This window comes from Chelonoidis abingdonii, chromosome 5 (assembly GCF_003597395.2).
Source record: "Chelonoidis abingdonii isolate Lonesome George chromosome 5, CheloAbing_2.0, whole genome shotgun sequence".
In the NCBI taxonomy this organism is placed as follows: Eukaryota; Metazoa; Chordata; order Testudines; family Testudinidae; genus Chelonoidis; species Chelonoidis abingdonii.
In genome coordinates this window covers 13,682,283-13,703,905 of record NC_133773.1, presented here as the reverse complement: position 1 = coordinate 13,703,905, position 21,623 = coordinate 13,682,283, and the positions used below count along the sequence as shown (strand labels likewise).

Below are 21,623 nucleotides of genomic sequence, written 5' to 3'. Positions count from 1 at the left end.
TCCCAAGTGGTCCCCAATAGGCTTTTGGGTTTTCTGCACTTTTGAAAATCAGATCACTTATTCATATGCCTAAATATGGGTTTCAAAGTCTAACTTTAGGTTCCTGTTTTTGAAAATCTTGGCTTTAGTATCCGTTCCTGGTGGTGATGTGTGCTAAAGACCTTTTCTCCACAATCTTCCCACCTCCTCAGAGGAAATACTTGAGAAAACGCCTGAAAGAAAATGTAGTTTGCAAAACAGGCATGACGATTGGTCAAGTACAGGTGGTGAATACGGCATATATTTCTGCTGTTACAATAGCACCTGTTGTCTTCGCCTGTTGAAAACATGTACAAAGTGAAAATTAACACACTAACAGGGAGTTATTTTTCTGCTATGGATGGTTAAAATTGAAACTAAAATTGCAGTCTTGCGGTTTGTGTTTCTGAGCCTGTTCCCTTTTATCAGTCTTGAGAGAGATCTTTTTAGGTCTGTGATGGTCTGACAGCACCTGGTATTGTCTGATGTACTTCCTGCATTTAAAAACTTCAGAATGCAGAAAAACGGTTCACATTTGTCAGCAGCAGGTCTGACGTGTACAGTAGTAAACGTGATACTTAGATTGTAAACTTACTGGGGCAAGAAAGGACTTCATTTTATGTGTGTACGTGCCCAGCACAATGAGGCCCTGATCGGAGCTGTGAGGTGCTACTGCTATACAACTCATTTATTAACAACACTAGCTATAGACCAGTATTTAGGGTCCTTGTGGCCTGGGGGCGGGTGAGGAAGAAGTGAGTTGCTGAGCTCTCACTGAAAGAGAGGGGATATAGAGAAGAAAAGCAGAGTTGTTGTAACAAGTTTGATGCATTGCTTGCATGTGAATGTTTTTAAAACACAAAGTTGGCTTTTTTCATTACCCCCCTTTCTGATCTCAGCTCCTAGACTTAACAAGGTTCAATACAGAACAGAGGTGTGGAGAGAGGCAAAGGCAGGCAGTGTTCATAGCAGGAAGCCAGGGTAGTTTTAGGTTGGCATTGGGAAACTGGGTTAAAGGCTGAGCTAAAGAATCGGGGTTTAGATTTGATTTCACTGGAATCTCATGAGCCGTTCACATAAGATTTAAACCATTTTGGGCTGAATTAGGACCATATAGGGAAAATAAGGATCTGAATTCCTGGTAGTCAAAGATGAAGGCTTCATTGTGATGCTGTCAAGCAACTGTCTCATTGTCATTTTCATTTAACATAAGCAGATTTTAGTTTTTCTAGCACATATTTACTGTACTTCTAGCAAACACATTGCAATGCCATTCTCAGTTTTTATGTTGAAATGTTATATGTAAAGCATCAATAAAAACAGTGTCAACCAGGAAAAATAGGTCAAATATGCCTTTCAACCAGGGGAAAACCCCTCTCTTCTGTCCCCGGGTATGAAATGTTGTCCAAAGCACCATCCTGAAGGAAAAGATTGAAGATGAGACAGAAAAGAAATGGAATAGAGAATCAAGGATGGATCTAGAGTAGGGTACATGGCTTTGCATCTGCAATGTAATTTTGGTCTCCTTGAGCCAGATTCCAATACTCTTATTCTTGCTGAATAGTTCCTTATTGTGTAACTACACCCATTGTGCAAGAAGCCCCATTGATTTCAGTGGACTTTTTACAAAGCAAGGTGATATCCAGTGTGAATAAGGGTGTCTGAATCTAGCTCTTTCCAGATGGACTGGGAGTCTATGTAATCAGGTGAGCATTTTTCTATTGTGTACATTTTGTTTTGAGTTTCCTTATAAGAGGTGGGGAGGGGGTGCCAGGACAGAGGGATCATTTCACTATTTTTACAAGGGAAAGGATAGGTGAGAATCCTATAAAATGTGGATCTTTTTCTTCCAGTGCCCTGTTTCTTATATAAAATATTACTTGGAGAGTAGGAAGATAACCTATCTAATCCAGCATGTAGGAACTAGGCTATTGGATCTGATTCTGGTATCTGATAAATTCTTGGACGATCGGTCCATCAATGGCTATTGACAGGGATGGTGTCTCTAGCCTCTATTTCCCAGAAGCTGGGAATGAGTGACAGAAGATGGATCACTTGATGATTACCTATTCTGTTCATTCCCTCTGGGGCACCTGGCACTGGCCACTGTCAGGAGACAGGATACTGGGCCAGATGGACCTTTGATCTGACCCAGTATGGCTGTTGTTATGACAATGGACAAGACAAACAACTTCCTGGGTGCTTCAGAGGGAAGTGCAAGAACAACTGTCGAAGGACAGTGAGGGAATAAACAGCCCATAGTGGAAGTTTCCCGATAACACTCTTTAGTTAGTGGCTACCAGGTGCCTTGAATCATGAGGGTTTATAATTCATCCTTTCTATAGAACTGGTAATTATCTCAGCACTCAGATAAGTGTCTTAATCTTTTTTTGATTCTTGTTAAGCTCTTGACCTCAATAATATCTTGTGGCAGAGAGTTCCACAGGTTAATTAGCTGTTAACAAAGTATTTTCCTTTTTGTTGCCTTTAAATTTTGTTTAATTTTATCTTTCTGTTTCATATGAGAGAACCAGAATATCCAATTCAGTGTTAATCATTTTGTGAACTTCTGTCAAGTCCTTTCTTATTCATCTCCTCACCAAGCCAGAAAATCCCAATCTTTACTGTTTTTCTTCATACCAAAGTATCTTCAACCTCTAATCCCTTTAGTGTCCCATCTCTGTACTCATTCTGCTTTAATAGAGAGTTGTGTGAGGTTTTTTTTGAGTGGTGGTGATGGCCCAGAATGAAAGCACTGTGCAGTCCTCCCAAAGAAAACAGGACTGAAACAAAGCCTTTGTATTTCTAGACCAACTGGACTTTTTTTTGCTGATAATTTCTGAACTTTGTTTGCACAATGAGATTGAAAATGAAGGCTGCGAGAGCCACTGGAAAAAAAATTATCATCCCAAAGACCCTCCTCTCTCTGTCGGTGCTTACGGAGTCAGACCATACAGGTGGTCAATTTGTCTCAAGTGTGAATTAATAGTAATATAATCTGGAGGAGGATTTCATGTAGGCATGGTGGGCACGTTCTTGGCCCTGCATGCTGGAGGGCCAGCAATAGTTCTGTTTATGACTTGGATGCACAGTTTAACTGGGTTCTGCAGGAGACATTGCTCTGTCAGCACAGAGTGTTGTATGAGAGCTAGGAGAGGGACCATTGGAATCACGCAACCTCCTCAGCCAGAGGGGTGCAAAAGGGCAGCAGCTTCTGCTTCAAGCTAGAATAGCAGTGGGAATATGGCCTAGGAGGTGGATTCCACTGAGCTTCCTGAATGATGGCTGTGCAGAGAAGAGAGGAGTGAATGTCCCCTTAAATGCTTAAACAAGCCTGTGCAAAGTACTGGAAGCTTTGAACGTCATAGAAGATGGCTGATGTATATTTTAAACTGATCACATTTTAACTGTACACAGACTGTAACAGTTATAGCTTCTGAAATTTTTTTTTTGCTCCCTATTGACTTACCCTTTTTTATTCAGTAGAAATTAATTCCCTCCCCCTCCTGACTTGTGTGTTGAGATGAGGTTCCAGCTGTTTTGCTCAACAACAAAAAGCTCTATGTATATATTCCTTTGTTGTACAAAAGCCTGTTTTTGCATCTGTGTAATCAGTTAGGGATAGCACTGGCCACTGCTGAAGGAAAGATATTAGACCAGGCAAAGTAGAGGTCCAGTATGACAGTCCTCTTGAGGTCCCTTCCAGTCCTATTTTTCTGTATTTGTACCAGGGCTAGGTAACTGGGTGCAGTTTCAACAGGAGCATTAACTTTCCTCTTCTACACTCACAGAAATAATTATTTTCCTTTTAATATTTTTTTTTTTTTTTTTTTTGGTAGTGGGATGGACAGATTGGGATAAGAGCTAATTAGAGTTCAGGCTTGATGGTGGCTGGTACTCAGTGCAGAAACTAGAAAAGCCGGGGCACTGACTCCCCGTTTCCCTCTTCGCGGTAGAGAACAGACTGGGTAGGAAGTGTGGGGAAGCTCATACGCCAGTTACCCGTTTGATGTGTGGATAAACAGAAGAGCTCCTTCTCCGAGGCCATCAAACCAGAACCTTTCACAAAGCCTTGAATTTCCTTAGGGCCTGATCCAAAGCCAACTGAGTTCAGTGGGACTCTTGTCAAGGACTTTAATTGGCTTTGGGTCAGGCTTTTGAAGTTTCTGAAGAACAGCAAAAAATATAAAACTCTAAATAAAACCAGAAATGTTTTGGAATAAATTTAACTCACCAGTGTAGTGCTGTTTTGAAGAAAGGCTCCTGGACAGTTCCTTTACCCAAGCAATGACCCATTGGAAAAAGTCCATCTTGATCCTTCTCACTGTTCCTAATTATTACATTTTGTCTCCATGTACCCTTAAAAATCCTGACATCATTTTCCTTCCTCTTTGCCAAAATGTACAGGATAATCTTCTATATTTTCTCTCTCCTCTTTACACTCTCTCACCCATGTACATTGGTCTATCTTTACCTTGTTTGCGCACACACATGCTTTAAGGGATTAAAATCAATAAGTAAATCTTCAGATGTCCTTCCTCTGAAAGGTAGAATAAAGCAAAGGACATGATGTAGTAAGCTTATCCCACTCACTCACGACCCACCTGCATTAGGCCCAAGCAAAGAGTTGATCATAAGGTCAGTGCTTGTGCCAAGAGCAACCTGCATGCATTTCACTGATTACCAATAGCTGCTCCATGCAGTCCAAACTACTATCAAAAATGACCTCCCAGTCATTCCCCCCCCACCGGGGTCTAATAATTAACAAACTGTTTAATGCATGACAAGAAGACCAATTAACTCTAAAACATTTAGAAAACTGCATGTAAATTACTTGTAATATGTTTCCATAAACATTAAATGTTGGGCAGTTAAGTAAAGCGATAATTGCTAAAGTTTGATTAAAGAGCTCAAAAGAAAAGCTTGTTTAAATAGTGCTTTAATTATGCGAACCCCATTAATAGTTTTGTTTTTAATCACAGCGACCCTGGCCTGTGTGAGTTTAAACAGGCTGAGGCAGTTCAAATCCATTGTATTTTTAATAATGGAAGAAAAATAAAGGTGCTTCAACTTTGTGCACTTTAAACCTTAATGTGGTTGATCAGAGCAGCATAAAACCTTGAGAAGGCAATATCAGGAATTAAAAAACAAAAAGAAATGAGACGCACAGATTGTCTGGGCTTTATTTCTAGTTAAGTGGGTGACACCCAGGGATGCAGAGTGCTGACTTGATTGGATACCCACTTGTGGGTAAATTTGTTTTATTATTTTCAGCTTTGCGCACTATACAGAATGTTGATAAAATTTGAATAGTGGACAAGGTCTCTTAGGGATGAAAATTATGCAGTCTCAGTGACTTGCTACTTGGTTTATAAATTTGTTCCAGCTCCTCCTCTTTAGGCATCTCAATCTCTGATTGTGCCTTACTTTTATTACTTGAAAAAAGTGACTCTGGCATCAAGCTCTGTGATGAAGATTGAAGTCATTTAGTCTTGTTGCAAAACCCTTCTCCTTAATTTGTTCTCTTTAGTTCCTGGTGGTCCAGCAGACCCACCAATTCTCCCACAGGCTTCTTTCTGCTAATATACTTAAACAATTTCGTCATTTGTGTTAATGTCTTCGTCTGTTTGCTTTCCAAATTCCCTCTTAACTGTCTTAATTTCCATCTTACCTTTTACTTACTAAAGTTTATGCTTCTTTCTATTGACTTAAACTTTGGGTTTCCATTTGCCTAAGGATATCTGTGTGGCTCAAATTACCTCTTGAATTTTCTCCATTAACTGTACCTTTCACCCTTTCTGTACTGTTGAGTGAAATGCATACTTTCTCTGATGCATTTATGGTTGCTGAAATAGACCTCTGTGCTGAGTCTATGGATTTAAATTTTCTTATTTTTGATTTTAGGGCCTTCTGACTAAGCTTTCTTACTTTCTTGAAATCCCCTGGTGTGAGATTGAGAAATATAAATTGCTAATTTTTGGCAGTATCGTTCCCCTGAGGGTAGTGAACTTAATTATAATGTAGCCATCTACTAAGGGCTTGCCTGGTCTACACTTAGTTTTACTGGTATAACTCATTGGATAAAGGTTTGATATTGGTTTGGTTTGTTTTAACTGACAAATATAAAGTTGTCTTACACTGGTCTAGCTTGTTTCCATATCCCCAACTGGAATATGCTATACCAATATAAACACTTTCATATACTAATATAACTGTATCCACACTAGGATTCTTTGCTGCTTTAGCTATAGGAGTATAGTTAAATCAGCAAATCTTTTGAGTGTGAATCAACTGTAGTTACTTACTGAACTAGTTCCTGTGTGTTTATTCTCCGCTTAGCCTTCTCCATGCTGTAGAACTAGAGGTTAAAAACAGTCTGGTGTGTTCAGATTCACCCAAGGCAAAGAGAACATCTTGAATGTTTAGTTGTTACGTGTTCACATTTCATTGCCCAAAGTTGTTCCCCCCCCCTCCCCCAATTCACTTGAGTGAGAACTGGCTATTATCTCAGCTCCTCTTCCTTTCGCAAAGGTGCTTTTTTTGGTGCTGACATTTGCATCGATACCTGTGGTGTGATACCCTGCTAGTTTATCTTCCTGACTNCCCCTCCCACCCCCTCCCCCCCCCCCCATTTCATAGATATCTTCCTATTATCTCAGCTCCTCTTCCTTTCGCAAAGGTGCTTTTTTTGGTGCTGACATTTGCATCGATACCTGTGGTGTGATACCCTGCTAGTTTATCTTCCTGACTCTCACTAATGAGTTCTGCAAGATCAGTCATCAATCAGGGATTTACCTAACAGAGTCAAAATCAAAATATATTAAGCACTTGCTCTGTGTATGCCAGCATCTGTTGGGCAGATCGCTGAGTCCATAATGGCAGAGGTGTATGGTATCTCAGGAGACATAATGTCCTGTTCTTGCAGTTTAGATTCTGCTTCAGAGTAGCCGTACATCTGAAGGCACAATTGCCTGAGCGGTATTCTTCAACAAACCAGGACACTTGCTTTTGCCAGCTTAATCAGGTTCTTTGGAGGTTTTGTGAGTGACATAATAGCTGAGAAGAGGGAGAGACTGTGGAGCTGAGAACAAAGCATGGGGACAGAATCTTGAACTTCACTTGCTGTTGCATGGGGAAACCAGTGAAAAGCTGAAGATGCAGAAATGTCACCACGCTTTTGAGAACAAGTTAAATCCTGAGTTTTTCTTTAAAGGCAGCTGGAGGTGGGGCACTGCTGGCCATGCTGAACTGCTTAAAAACAAAAGTTACGATTATTAATTTTTGAAACCACCGAAGCAGGAAACAAAGCATTTAATAGTGTCAGTGTCTCAGCAGGCACTGCTGTTTAGTGAACTACCGAGGCAAGAATGGTTTTTTAAATTGTTTTGACAGAGAGAAGGAAAAATTTCCTCAATAAGATTTAGCCACCAGCAACTTCAGGGTTGTCGGGCTGATAACAACAAAGTGACAGTTCCTTTACAGTAGCCAGACAGTCTCTGGCAAACGACTTAGTACTGGAAGTAGCCAGCATGTGCATCTCTAGAGATTTTAAATAAGGAATGAATGAATGCAATCCTATGCTACCAGGTGCAGATCTAAATAAGCATCTTCATCACATAGTTACGGCAAGGAAATTATGTGGATAAATACGCTAATAGGTTAAATTAATCTGGGGATTGCAGCCACCATTGTGGGACAGATCTCGCTGTCCTTACTGTAGCAAAATTCTCCTTGATTTTTGGATTGAGAGAGTTGTCCAAATCAGAGTTTGAGGATTTGGCTGTGTGACTTTTTCAGAATTGGTACTTAACCTTCAGCACCCAAAGGGGCAGTTTGTCGCTGACTGAGGCTGCAGAGAGCTACAAAAGAATGGAGGCTAAGATTTTTCTAAGGGCACTAAAAGTTAGGTGCCTGATTCCTGTTGACATTCAATGAGATTTGGGTGCCTAACCTTCTTAGGCTCTTTTGAAAATACGGGACTAAATCTATTTTAGACTACAAAATGCACATACAAATTGTTACGAAGGAAGATGCTGTTGATGTAACCGCTACATATTTCTGTATGTCTCTGGGTTTTTTTCTCCCGTGGTAATTCCTAAAATGTCACAATGCTGTCCTTGATTCCAGCCACGCAAAAGAGCCACATGCAAAACTATTCAGAGCCATGGCCAGTGTTGACTATTACTGCTTTAGATAATTTCCATAATGAATGCAAAGAGGATGTCACAATAAGTATGTTGAAGAATGGTTTGTTGCCAATACGCTTAGACTTGAAATGTGATTCACCTCTGTATAGCTTTTCTTGGGTGGTTCTTCTGTTGTTCTTCCATGTTTCTATCTACTGGAATCTAGCCTGAGTCTCTGACATCGGGCACCTTGTGTATCATCTGTACCTGTGCAAAGTAAATACAAAATGAAACCAAGTAAAAATTCTCCACTCACACTGTGGATAGCCTTTGATGCTTACTGTGCACTCTCTCGGTAATGAATTTGGATTGTTGAGCTTCCTTAGAGTTCTGGCTGGTGAGATACTATATGAAGATAGTATCTCTTTGCTGTGCTTTAAATTCCATCACCTCAGCATTTCAAAACCTACAGGCATCTTCACAGATCACACAGTGTGATGCTGTCACACACAAGTAAGGCTCTTGGAACCATTATAACTAATTAACACTTCCCTCCCCCAACATGCCTGATACTGATGAGGTTTTGGCAACATTTAAACAATTAAAATGAGAAGGAGGAGAGAAGAGTCAAGCCAGAGCTAACACACTGAATGTGATATACATTTAGCACTCCTGGAAATGCATGTGGTAATGCAGAGTGTCTGTTTCAGCAGGAAATGTTGCTTAAAAGACCATGGAGCTAAGACTCAGCAAATATTAAAGATGTAGAAACAAAACTGAAAATTTTCCATGTGGCTGCAATTGGTTAAACAGTAGCTAACAAAGACTTCCGAAGTGCTGAAGTGGTCAGGGCCTATGTGGAAACTGATTGAACAGGACAAATAAACACTGATGAGACTGAGTTTTTATAGAGAGATTCTCTGAAGAGTTTAATAGGGATAAAATTGCCTATTGCAGCCAGAGGGTTGGAGCTGGAGTTGGAGGGTGTGTGTGGGAGGAGGGGAAAGAACCATTTCACATTATCAGAGGCAGGGCCGGCTCTAGCCATTTTGCCACCCCAAGCACGGCGGTACGCCGCGGGGGGCGCTCTGCTGCTCACCGGTCCTGCGGCTCAGGTGGACCTCCCGCAAGCGTGCCTGCGGATGCTCCACCAGAGCCATGGGACCAGCGGACCCTCCGCAGGGACGCCTGCAGGAGGTCCACCGGAGCTGCCTGCCGCCCTCCCGGCAACCGACAGAGCGCTCCCCGCGGCATGTCGCTCCAAGCAGCGCTTGGCGCGCTGGGGCCTGGAGCCGGCCCTGATCAGAGGATAAAACTTAATATTCAGAGGAAAAGCCTGAAGTTATTTCAGTCCTATCTTTGAGTGTCACTGTGATCTCATTCGTGTCTCAGAAGGATGAGAAACCAGAAGCAGGTGAACAATTCCTAACTTGTAGCCTTAAGAAATAATAAATCATTTAGCAACTGAAGTTGTAACCTGTAAGAGGAAAGATCTGATGTGCTACAGGGCATAGGTACCACAGTGATACCTGTCTTAGAAATGTGTTAGAAGTGAGATGGGTTTCAGCATGTTAAAGGAGAACTTGTATGCACTTTACCCATCAGTCTAAGGCCAGTTTCTGAAATTAGTGAGACTTTGTGGAATATGGTGCTAATTGATGTGAGTGATGGTATTGGAATCTGGCCCTAAAGGGTTAAAAAAAACAAAAACACAAACCCAACTTGTCTCTAAATAAACTGAAATGCCTTTTGTTTATTTAAGGAGGGGAGTGAGTTACTTGTGAGGTATTTTTGAGCTTTGTTCAGGCAGCCATCTTTCTAAAAAGCTATTTCATTGGAGACAGTGGCAATATTAAAGCCCTGTGAGGAGTATGACTCCAGTCAGTATTTAATACTGGTGTAATAATAGGAAGAGTAATAAAAATTGATTTTAGAAGGGGAAATATTTAAATATTGGGTTTTTTGGTTCATTATTAAAGTGGATTAGAAACTGGCTAATAGACCCTTAAATTGGGCTCCAAAATTTGCTAATATTGCAGCTTGATATCGCTTTCAGCCTCCAAATTTAGCCTAAAAACTGTCTAATATCTTCAATGAGGTCCAGTGTACATGCCCATTGTAGGTCAAGTGGATTTATGTCATGCGAGGGTTTGTAATCTCTACTGTGTAATAATACGTACAGTCTATAAAACAAAGTATGTGTTGGCTGCTGGACTTGAACTCCAAAACCAGAAATGTCGGAGGCATATTAAAGGCATCGCTGTCTTTCACAGTGCTTAAGTTGAAACTTGACGAGTCTGGAAAAAAAAATGGGCGGGGGGGAAGGGAAATTTCCCAGTTTAATAGCAATTTGGAGACTGGTAATTGCAGATTAACCTCTAAGTACAACAGACATACACTCATATCCACATGGCGTGATGAAATAACTCATCCTGCACCATTGAAATCAGTAGGAGTTTTGCCATTGACTTCAGTGGGCACAAGATCAAGCCCATAATGCAGCTTGATAATCATGTGCATGCGGGAGGCTATTAATAATACATCCCTTTTGAAGTTGTATGCAGCTGCCTATGCACATGACATGTTCTGTTGGTGTTTTTATTATCTGCTTCCTGAACACGATATGCAGATTTCTAACTTCATTGACTAGGATCTCTATTAAGTAGGTCTGTGGTGAAGATGTTTAGGGTTACTATTTCCTAGAGCCATACCCAATTGTGAAAGGAATCTGGTCGGATCAATGAACGAGGGAATAGATGTTTGTGGTTTGCATTCTACCAAGGAGCCCTTCTTCCCTTACTACATCTTCCTATCCTAGTCCTGCCCAAACGTGAGGTGGCCAGTGGGGTGGGTGGTCTCCAGGAGAAGTTATCTTGCTGTACTTCTGAATCCCTAAGAGCGTGGTGATTGTGTCTACCGCTGCTTGCTGCCACGCTAGTAGGAGCACCAAGGAAGGGGTGTAGTTTTCACAGCTGGATGCTGTTGTAGAGTAGAACTACTTGTGTGGTGGGAGTGCTGGTGAGACGGCGGCCTAGGCTGTGCTGATCTCAGTACGTTAGCTGGCTAAGGAGACACTTAAAGGGCTCCGTAGAAGTCAAGTCCAGAGTCTTAACTCCATATTCTCCTCCTTCCCCTGTCCTTTCTAGCCATAAACTCAGGCCATGTGAGAAGCAATGGTATTCTTTCCCATTCTAATCACGGAGGAATAAGATTGCACATTGTAAAGGCACTGGATAGACCACACCAGCTAGCTGGAAATGAGGTGTCACTGGAGGAAACTGATGAAATGCCTATTCAGGAAGTGTGCGCGCTAATTGTATGTGTTGGCAATGTGAAAAAATGTTAATATTAGAGTGAAAATAATCCATAACTTTCATGAAAACTGCCCTGTTTACTATGCTCATTAACGGTATCCGTAGCTGTAGCATCAGCTCCCTGTCTGTCACCTTAACAGTTATCCTCTGTGGGAACTCAGAACCAAATAATTGCTTGAATCGCAACCAAATTCTACATGGAATGACCAGAGTACAGATCTGTGCTATTTTATCACGAATGCCTTGGAAACACACATTTTACAAGTACAGCCATGTGTGGTGCATGTATATTATTGTCATAGGGAGGGGTTCACTGCGGAACTTTGTCATTTTTGGAGCCATTGATTAGTACTTTATATCAGGTGGCCTTTTCTGCAGGAATGCAATTCCCCTGGCCCTCAATGGTTGGGTGTAGCGAAAATATCCTACCTCAGGCTCTAATGAGAGAGACAGTGACAATATCATAGGCTTAAAGAACCATAGAGCAAAAATCTTTTGTGGAGGAAGTTGTTAAATTGTTTCTAATAGCGGATAAAACTATTGTGACTTAAGAGTGAGGTCAGTAATTTAGAGTCAATGTCTTTTGTTCTTTCTTTTCCTTTGGCAAGGAGCTGAACAGAACATGTCAGAAAAGATCACAAACATAATGCTATGCTAGTTTCTAAGCAAAAGTTGTCAGTGATTTATTAAATTCACTGCTCCTGGAACAAAACCCTTTAAAAAACATGTCAATGATTTCCCTCCCTCCACTCCATTCTCCAATGATTATAGTGTTATAGCACAAACCAGAAAAACTTGAAGAACTGTGACCTGCTCCGTTCTGCAAACACCACCCTGAACTCTCGGAGCCCAGCCTAATTCTTTGTCTTGCATGTCCTTGTCGGTCATATAGATTCTGCAGGTGAAATGATATCACTTTTTCTATAGAGTGGGGTTGCAGTGGTGAAAATGAGGACAGAACTTGACTCTGCAGTTAGAATGTAGCTAACATTTTCTGTTGATACTGTATGAGCCACAGCAGTGTGGACTCTCTAGGGCTCATGGGTGTACAAAGTAGTGAGGTACTTTTATCACTGAAGTCAGCAGATATGCAACTGAATACACATAGGGAGAATCAGATTGGTTGATTGAAGGAAGCTGCCATTTTTGCTTTGTGGTAGGAGAGTATAAGCCCCGCACTGACAAGGCAGGTGCCAGAGAGGCCCATGGGACAGGGCTAGCCTTGCCCTTCTGGCCTTGTCAGTCATGTATGAGAGGGAGGAAACTGTGGTCATCTGGGGAGGGGAGCAAAGCAAAGTGATGCAATTGCCCTAAGCAGAAGACTCTTGGAGCACCTCCTGGAGTCATAGGGGGAACTCCCATCCAGTAGATCTTTGCCTCCAACCCTACTGAGTACAGCGAACTCCCAGGGTGAGACTTAAGAAGGCCTGTCAGGGGTGGAGCTCCTGGTAAGAATTAAGGAACTAGGTCCTGTGTCAGAGCCACCCAGTGGATGTGGTCAGGTTCTCTCACCATCTGGGAGAAAAACCTGAAGTGGCTCCTTTTACCTACATACTCACTTGTCAGACCGGAGTTGCACTTTAATACAAATGATCTCCCCAGCTATACAGAGAAGAAGCTTTAAAACCCCAAGTGCCAATTTGTGAATGCCTTAATTACTGCTGAATTAATGGGGGACTGTTGTGAGTAACAGCTCCTCAGTGTGAGGAAGTCATCCATAATCTGGCCCTAAAGTAGCAGGTAATTTCAGGATAATTTGAGCTCTCTTGGTGCCTCTGTGTATTTGTGCGAGTAGTAAGGAGAGCTACAGACAAATGGGCTTTCTTCTTTACCAGGCAAGAATAGTGATGGAGGCTCCTAATGACAGTAGACAATTGCAGCAATGGGTACCTTGATGCTGAAGTTGTAAATTTAGCTACAGTTAATATGAAGTAGTAGTGCTAGAATGTGTCTCTCTGTATATCTGAGCTCCCTGAGATTTCTATGTGTTGATGGAAATTGATTTTGCCTTTGGGAACCTGAGTGTATAAATTGTACTCCTAATTGGCCTGAGCTGAACTAGGAGAAACTGCTGATGTTTAGCAAGTGATTTATTTTGTAAGCCATTTGTAAGCCAGCTGATGGGGGCAGGGGGAAGGAAGATTAAAAAAAAAAAAAAGTGACATGAGTGACACACATATTTTAAAAATGTTGGATTGCAACGTTTTAACCATCTGCAATTACTACTTTAATTCCTTGCATGTTGAGGGAAAAAAATATCCATCAGATTATGGATTAATGCTTACGTCTGTCGATTGTTGGGTTGTTTCAGGGATGAGACAGCAATAACACTCCCCACCTTCTCCCCCTCTCCCTGCCCTGTGCCCAGGATTTCTGAAAACCAGCAGCTGTTCCTCTGGTTAATGGTGCTGGTTTCAGCAGCTTCTAAATTGGGTGGACAAAGGCAAAGGATTGAAAAGCACGGATGAGGGTGGCATTCAAAAAGGTCAGACTGTAGGAGGCCTTCAGAGTTCATCACGGAGGTTAATTGCACTCTGGTCCTTGGCCGATATTGGGCAGTCCCTGGTATACTTAGCGCATGCTGTTTGCTCAGGGTATTAAGATGAAAATGTTCTCCTTGCTTAAGAGAGCACATAAACAACCCATAAATGGCCCATTAACCTACAGAACTGCACTAAAGAGCATGTGGTAAAGCAAGCCATAGGAGACCTGTGACCCAGCAAATTCCTTAATTGGATCATGGACCTTATCATCCGTGCTAAATGCAGCTAATTTGAAATGAGCAAAGACAAAAGGAAAAAAGAGCAAGAGACTTAAAGGGTCTAGTCTAATGTTTAGCTACAGTATTTTGAGGCTGGATTTAGCGATGAGAACCTTGTAATCCCTGCTATAAAACAATCCTGGTGAATGCTTTGGTAGTGAAAATTTCACATCTGAATGTGGAGTTATTAAGCAGTTGAATAAGACATAAAGGCAATAAAGTTTCCTCTCCTCTAAATGATTTAAAAGAGAAAAATCTCAATCAGCTGTACAGAAGATAGTTCAGAACTTTAAGGGAATTGCTGGTTCACTTTTTAAAACGTTTAACATGCCTATGCTCTAATAAATAGCTTTGTTACAATATATTGATTTTTTGAAGAACTGGCAAATCATTTTAACTTGGTCTGTTTTAAAGTTTTTGACATTTTAATTTTTTAAAGACCTTTAAAAAATGTAAGAAGTGAAATCAGTGCAGATTGGTAGTACCAATGATTGAAGTCCCCAGAACAGCTACATTACAGGTACATTTAGAAGCACAAACTTCCCCACGCTACCTTGCCAATGCACCTCAGTCTTGATCTGGAGTGGGAATGGGTAGCTCAGTCTCTATACTCATTCCAGTGACTGGCATCAGTGATGGTGACTGTCCAGTTTACTTCACTTAGACCACGACAGAGCCATGAAGCCTCTGAGAGGCTGTGAAATGGCAACTATTTTTAGTTGCCGCTTTCTGAGCTGAATTGGAACAAGTTGCCTAAAGGAGAAAAGCTCGATCACTGAAATCTACATCCCAACCCATTGCAGCTGGATATTGGGTGTGGGTGTGAGAGAGAGAAAGGGACCATCATTTTCTGTTTTGTTTGTGCAGTGTCTAACGCAGTCCATGATGAGGGCTCCTAGGTACTGCAACATCACGAAATAAATACAATAATATTTCATTGTGCCAGGCATTGTGCACACAAATAGTAGCATCCGTGCCCTAAATAGCTTCCAGTCTATACAGACAGACACATTATTATCTCTGTCTGACAGGTGAGGGAACTGACAGACAGACTAAGTAACGCCCAAGGTGACGGGAATTCTGTGGCAGAACTAGAAATTGAATGCAGACCCTCAAAGACCCAGTCCACTGCTGTAGCCACAAAATCATCCCTTCCCCACTCTGCTCATAAATACTCACTTCCATTTTGCAATTAACATTTTGGCTACAAGGTCGTTTTTCATCTACAGTGCAGCGGAACGCTAAATACTGAGGAAGAGTTCTATTCTATCACTATTTAAAAGCAGTTGTGGTAATGGTATTTTGGCTTTAATAGTTTGCCAGTACCAGTATATTTTTTTCAAGGTCAGCATTTTTCCTCCTTCTCAGGGCCCTGATTCAGCAAAACACTTTTGTGTGAGATGAAGTCCCATTTGGTTTCAGTGGAACTTAAGCAGTTCTGCCCCCAGCAATACCTCCTTACTCTTGGTTTCCCCTCCCAGGGAACCTCCACCCCTTTAAGCCCATCTTGCCTCAGTGGTTACTGCCAGTTATCATCTGGCCCCCTTTCACTGGGGCAGACTGCAGTCTGTAATGGCCACTCATCATTGGCAAGGGGGTAGGACTTGCTGCCTTTGCCTATTCCCCGGCTGTATCTCTGCAGCCCCAGTACCCCTGTAGGCGTTCACCAAGGCCTGCAGCCTGGGGTTTTTCCAGGCGGGAGCTCCCCTGCCCTTTTCCCCAGCCCATCTCTGTTTCAGGTACCATGCTCCCCGGCACCTAGGCCCTTCCCACTTCAGGGCTAGAGTGAGACTCTTCTAGCTCCTAGCTCCCAGCCCTCTTATCAGGGCCAGCTGGGCCCTAATTGAGCTGGCCACAGTTGTGGCTGCTTTTACCCCTGTTCTCCAGGAGTGGGGCAGCAGCCCTCCTGCATACCCTTTAGGGGTAAACACAATGAAATGACTTGCAGTTCAAAAATGAAAGAGTACATCAGTATGTTTCCACATATATTCATACAGGTGATGAACAAACTGATCTGGCTCGCATGAGGTTTGAGGGAAGGTGAGAACTCATTCAAGTATAGTAACATTGTAGTGAACAGTCACATGGATTGGTTATAGAATAGGCCTCTAGGTGATATACCTGGAGGATGGTTACAGTGGAAATGAGTCAGAAAATAGAATCACTGGAACTGTTGCTGAGCAGCAGGACTGTGGTTAGAGGGTTTGGCCTTCATGAAGTGTGTGTGCTAGAAGTTCAGCGCTCAGTACTAGTGGGACTGCACCTCATGTTTCTGCAGAGATCAACTGAAACAGAAGCAACATCTCAAAACCAGGAAGGAGGGGGAGGGATAGCTCAGTGGTTTGAGCATTGGCCTGCTAAACCTAGGGTTGAGAGTTCAATCCCTGAGGGGCAACTTAGGGCACTGGGGAAAAATTCTGACTGGGGTTTGGTCCTGCTTTGAGCGGGGGGTTGGAGGTCCCTTCCAACCCTAATATTCTGAGGAGGATAAAGCAAAGAGAAGATAAATTGTGTTTACAGGGCCAAATTTGGAGCTACATCCATTGACAGTGGCCCAAAATTTGGTCCATAATGTAAAAATGTGCTGTTATCAAACATTTATAGCTGTCACATTCAGGCAGAGAGGGAGGAAGGCAGTGCCTTGTATTGTTCTCTAGTGTTACCCAGGGTTGCTTTTGATTTGCTCTAGAGCCTGTTGCCTTCATGCTCCTCAGGAAGAATAGGGAAGTCCTAAAAAACAAACAAGCTCTAAACCAAACTGCAGTCCACCTAATGGAGTATGTAGTGTTGTTAAGACATATTCAGAGAATGGCTTCTCCAGAGTTGTTCTAGAGTATGAAATGAGAGGGTATTAAGAGAAGGACGTACAAACTTCGGATGAATGCTAAGCCCGTTAGCTTGATATTGGATCCAGAATGATGATGTATCCCTTAGCAGATCTCTGGGATTTTTCTTTGAATCCCCCTTCTCATAACTGATATCAAACTTGGTTTTAGGGCCTTTTTTAAAACAGAAGTTATTCAAAGACACAAAGACATGCCTATTGAAAGTCAGAGGGAAGTGCACCTGTGTCTTTGAAAATCTTCCCCTAAAACAATACATGTTTATCCCCACACCCCTGCTTTCACCCTCTCCCTGCTTTCCCCCAAAACCCAGAAGAAATTAAGCAAAGATTCAACAAGTACAATGAAATTTCAGAGTCAAAGTTCAAAACACCATCCCTGCCTCACTCTGTTTTGCCTTAGTGTTACATGGATTTTGAAACACAGAAGTTTAGATACCATGGTCTGATTTGATTTTTTTAGAACTGTTGTCTGAGTCCTGAAAGTCAGCAAATGATTGCAGCCACTTTCTGTAGCTCTTAGACTTCCAACTGCTTGAGCTGCAGGCACAGTTAGCTGTCCGGTTGCTATGAAAGATAAATGCAGTTAAATGTGAACAAGACGATTAAAGCTGTTTCCTCAAGATCAGGACTGATGTGCTGTCAAGCCCTGGACAACAGGGAAGGGGTTAGATGATGGTAAAGGTAAAGAGACCATATGTCCCAGTTTTACTGGGGCAACTGCTTCTGGGGTATCATTATCATTCAAAACATTTTTTTAAAATAACTTATCAACATTGCTATAGCAGATAGAATTTGCACTGTGTTTACCAGGAAAAAGAGAGTGGAACAAGTGCTCATTGTGATGATCAGAGTTTGGTATGAAAAAAGAAGTCAAATGAATGTAGATCCCATGATTGGTGGTGTTTTGCTCAGTAGGTAACATTTTTCAGAAGTGGCCAAGCTGCACTTTCAGAGGCCTAAGTCCTATTGACTTGGCTCCTAAGTGCTGACTAACTTTTGAAAATGGGACTTAGGCTTCTAAGTCATATAGGCCTGGTTCACACTGGGTTGGTATAACTATGCTGCTCAGGGGTGTGAAAAATCAACACCCTTGAGAAATGCAGTTAAACCAATCTAACCCCGCAGTGCATACAGAGCTAGGTTGGTAGGAGAATTCTTATGTCAACCTAGCTACCACCTCTCAGGGCGGTGAAGTACCTCTGCTGCCGGGAGAACCCCTCCCATCGGTGTAGGTAGCATCTTCACTGAAGCCGTGCCACTGTAGCGTTTTAAGTGTAGACAAGCCCTTAGGCACTTTTGCAAATTTTACTCAAAGTAACTGTTAGCAACGCTTGTTCAGTATTTCATGCAAAAAATCAGTCTGAGACCAAGGATGTGATTTCTATGTATGATGATGCCCCTTTACATTACCAAAGAGCTGTAAAGTTGTCTTACCGTGAATGAGAATCCAGTACTGAGTTATTGGAAAAAAATTCTCCATTCTGAGAAATATTCCTAGGTTGCAATAGTACTGGGAGTGGGCAGTAGTGTTGAGGGTGCTCATTTAAAAGCAAAAGTGGACTTTTATTTTTTGTATAGTATAAACAATGGCACAAGGGAAATATCTGGGGGTTTTCGTTATAAAAACATGGCCACCTTAGTTAAAGGTGTAGATGGAAATGAAAAATAAGTGCATGAAAGGTCTCTTTTTAGGGCAGGGGAAATCGTTCTTGCTTGTTTCTTTACATTAGAAGTTCGGATCTCGTCCACTATGGGAAACTCTTACGGTGACTGGAGAACTGGTTAAATATTTCTATTGCAAGAGGAGGAAAGCTGAGCTATTGACAGGGAAGGATTTTGTTTGTTTTTCTGTTTGTTTATTTAGGACTTTTTAACAAGTTTACAAATCCTTACCATGTAAATATCAAAAATAAAACCATCATTACAACAGTAGCTTTTATTTAAAGAGACTTTATACAGAAAAATAGGCATCACGTCTTTCTTTTTAACAAGATGTTACCATATTACAGAGGGCGCATCATTAGAAAACCTATAATGTGTTGTTTCTAGTGATGTTAAGTTGAGTGAAAGCCAAATAGACCTGTATTTAACAGACCAGGAGTGTCTATCAAATGTTAATTGGACACGTGTTGGTGTTTTTCCAGGTGAACATACTTTGAGTATAGAATAAAAGAGAACCAAATATCTAAGTATCTATCTGTCCTTGGTCTATTTTGTATGTAACTGGCATGTTATTTTTTTCATAACCATGGCCTCCTATATTTTTTAATCATTCTTATATGGGAGAGGGGAGGAGTTTTTTATTAGAACACCTACTTTGTAAACTTCTATTTAACTTCGAGGCCCAATAAACACTCAGTTAAAAGGATATCTTTCTTTAGGTCTCAACGCTCCACTTTGTCATTTTAAAGTGTAAGAACTTACAAAACTTCTCCAATCTCGAGCAATCCCCTAGTAAAACTGTAGGGGAAAGGACCAGGCTTGACATTTCTGATAACTAAGGTTTAAAAAAAAAAAGATGGGGGGAAAAAGCCCTTTCTCCCTCTTAAAAATCAGAACCAAACCCAACAACTGTCCTTTACCTCTTTATACACAAGAAGGAAGCAAACAAGAGCACAAACCACTGTTTTAAGTCTGCTGCAGGTTATATTTAAAGTCAGTTGAAGCATGAGGTTTTGTTGTTGAGGGTATAGTTAGACCTGTAAAATACCTAGAGTGAAGCTGTAAGTCCTTTATTATGAGGATAAGATAGCCATTCTCTTTTCCCCCTTGAACTGGCGAGAATTTCAGTTAATTTGTCCTTAGCTAACAGGTCAAAAGGAGCCCCACAGAACTTTCAGTTATCTGCTTCAGCACGGGGCCATATGGCGAAATGAGTTTTCTTTTCCTTGAATGGACAATATTTTACCTGAGGGTTGTTTTTTTCCAGTGCGTTGATGCCTGACTAAATACGTTCAGGCACAGTCTTCATGTAAAGACGAGGCAAACTTTTTTGTTAAATATTCTTTTCACTAGTAATGAGTCTTGGAGGGTTACAGATTGGCTTGCAAACCAGTTAGAAAGCCAGCTTCCTCCAAAGGGAGGGGAAAGCTGGCAGTGGGATGCTGCTGCTTTTCCTCTGCTGTATACCCCCAAAACAGTTTGGCTTAAACTGGTTTTATGTCATATAAAAAAAGGGCTGGAGGACCTCAGCTGATCAGAGTACTAAAGGTCCTTGGCATGCACCATAGAACGTATTGGTTTTGAGCTTGATAGTTCTCTTTTTACACGGGGCTGTGGATTGTTGTAACACAGTTAGGGACTGTAGGAAGAGGCAAGTCTTCCTGAACTTTACTCCCAGTCTGAAGTTTTAAGAAGTAAGTGGGAGGAGAGGGAAGAGAGGGAACTATAGACAGAGAGAGAGAGAGAGAATTAAAATGTCAAGTGAAAAAGACAACACGGAGAAAAAGCTAAATAGCTTTGGGGAGAAGGGGAAGGAGAGAAGCCGAACATCCCAGATCATCATTCAGGCTGTTAACCGCAGTATTTTCACCTCTGCAGTCTCCCCCGCTGCTGAGCGAATTCGCTTCATTTTGGGTGAAGAAGATGACAGCCCTGCACCCCCTCAGCTCTTCACCGAACTGGACGAGCTTCTGGCTGTTGATGGACAAGAGATGGAGTGGAAGGAGACGGCAAGGTGAGGCATTTTTCCTTTACTCTGAGAGGGAGATGCAACTGCTTGGGAATCTTTATGGGAAAGTCGTAGAGAATAACATCCCTGTTTAGGGTATGGTTCAGACGTTGTCCTCTCAAATTCATTGAGGCTCTTCCAAAAGGGAGACCTTAGTGGTTCATTCCAGCCTTTATTTAAATCTTCTCTAAAAACAGAAGATCTAGAGTACCGGATTTGTTTGAATTTATACTTTATTCAGAGCCAAAAGTGTACCTTGGGCTTTGCAAACAGGTAGCTCGTGCTGGCCAGAATTGGGTGCCTGAAGTTAAGCTTTTAAGGCCTCCTTAAAGCTACTTTTGTTTTGGTGCCTGAACATGAATCTAGGAGTCCAATTTCAGATACAAGTTTGAAAACTTCAGTCTTGGTCTTTGTCCTGAGTAGCTAATAATTACATTCATTTTAAATGAATAAAAAACACCCAGGTATTTTTTTTTTTTTTTTGTAGCGAGTTATTCCCTCAGGGTATTTGCTAGAATAGATGGACCATTTTGATTTTTTCTGATGTTTATTCTCTGTTTTATTCTCTGTTATACTCTGGAATTAATTCAGAACTGCACTCTTTGTCTGATAGTCCATGAAAATTGATTTTAGACCATTTTGTGAACAATGCATTCAGATAAATTAGTTTGGAATGATAGAAAATCGTTAATCATGATATCTGCAATTAATTTAGCTGGCAGTTTAGCTGTTCATAATTGCTTCTTTTTAGCGCCTCGGGCTTGCTAGGTTGGAATTTTTCTGTACAGTGACAGTAACTGGTCTTGAAATTTCATCTTTGTGCTCTATGGGAAGCTGCATGAAGTATTAGACTTGGGTATTCCACTAGAGAGAAGAATTCAGAGTAAAT

The 21,623-nt window shown here is 41.5% G+C and overlaps 1 protein-coding gene across 7 annotated transcripts in view; it reads left to right on the top strand.

Annotated features, from left to right (window-relative positions):
- SLC4A4 (solute carrier family 4 member 4) overlaps positions 1–21,623 on the top strand; it is a 242,866-nt gene that overhangs the window by 92,742 nt on the left and 128,501 nt on the right. For all 7 annotated transcript variants that reach the window (XM_032768082.2, XM_032768077.2, XM_032768080.2 and 4 more), the window contains one exon: positions 20,605–20,740. In XM_032768082.2, coding sequence (XP_032623973.1) covers positions 20,605–20,740 — 136 coding nt within the window. The remainder of the gene's footprint in view (positions 1–20,604; positions 20,741–21,623) is intronic.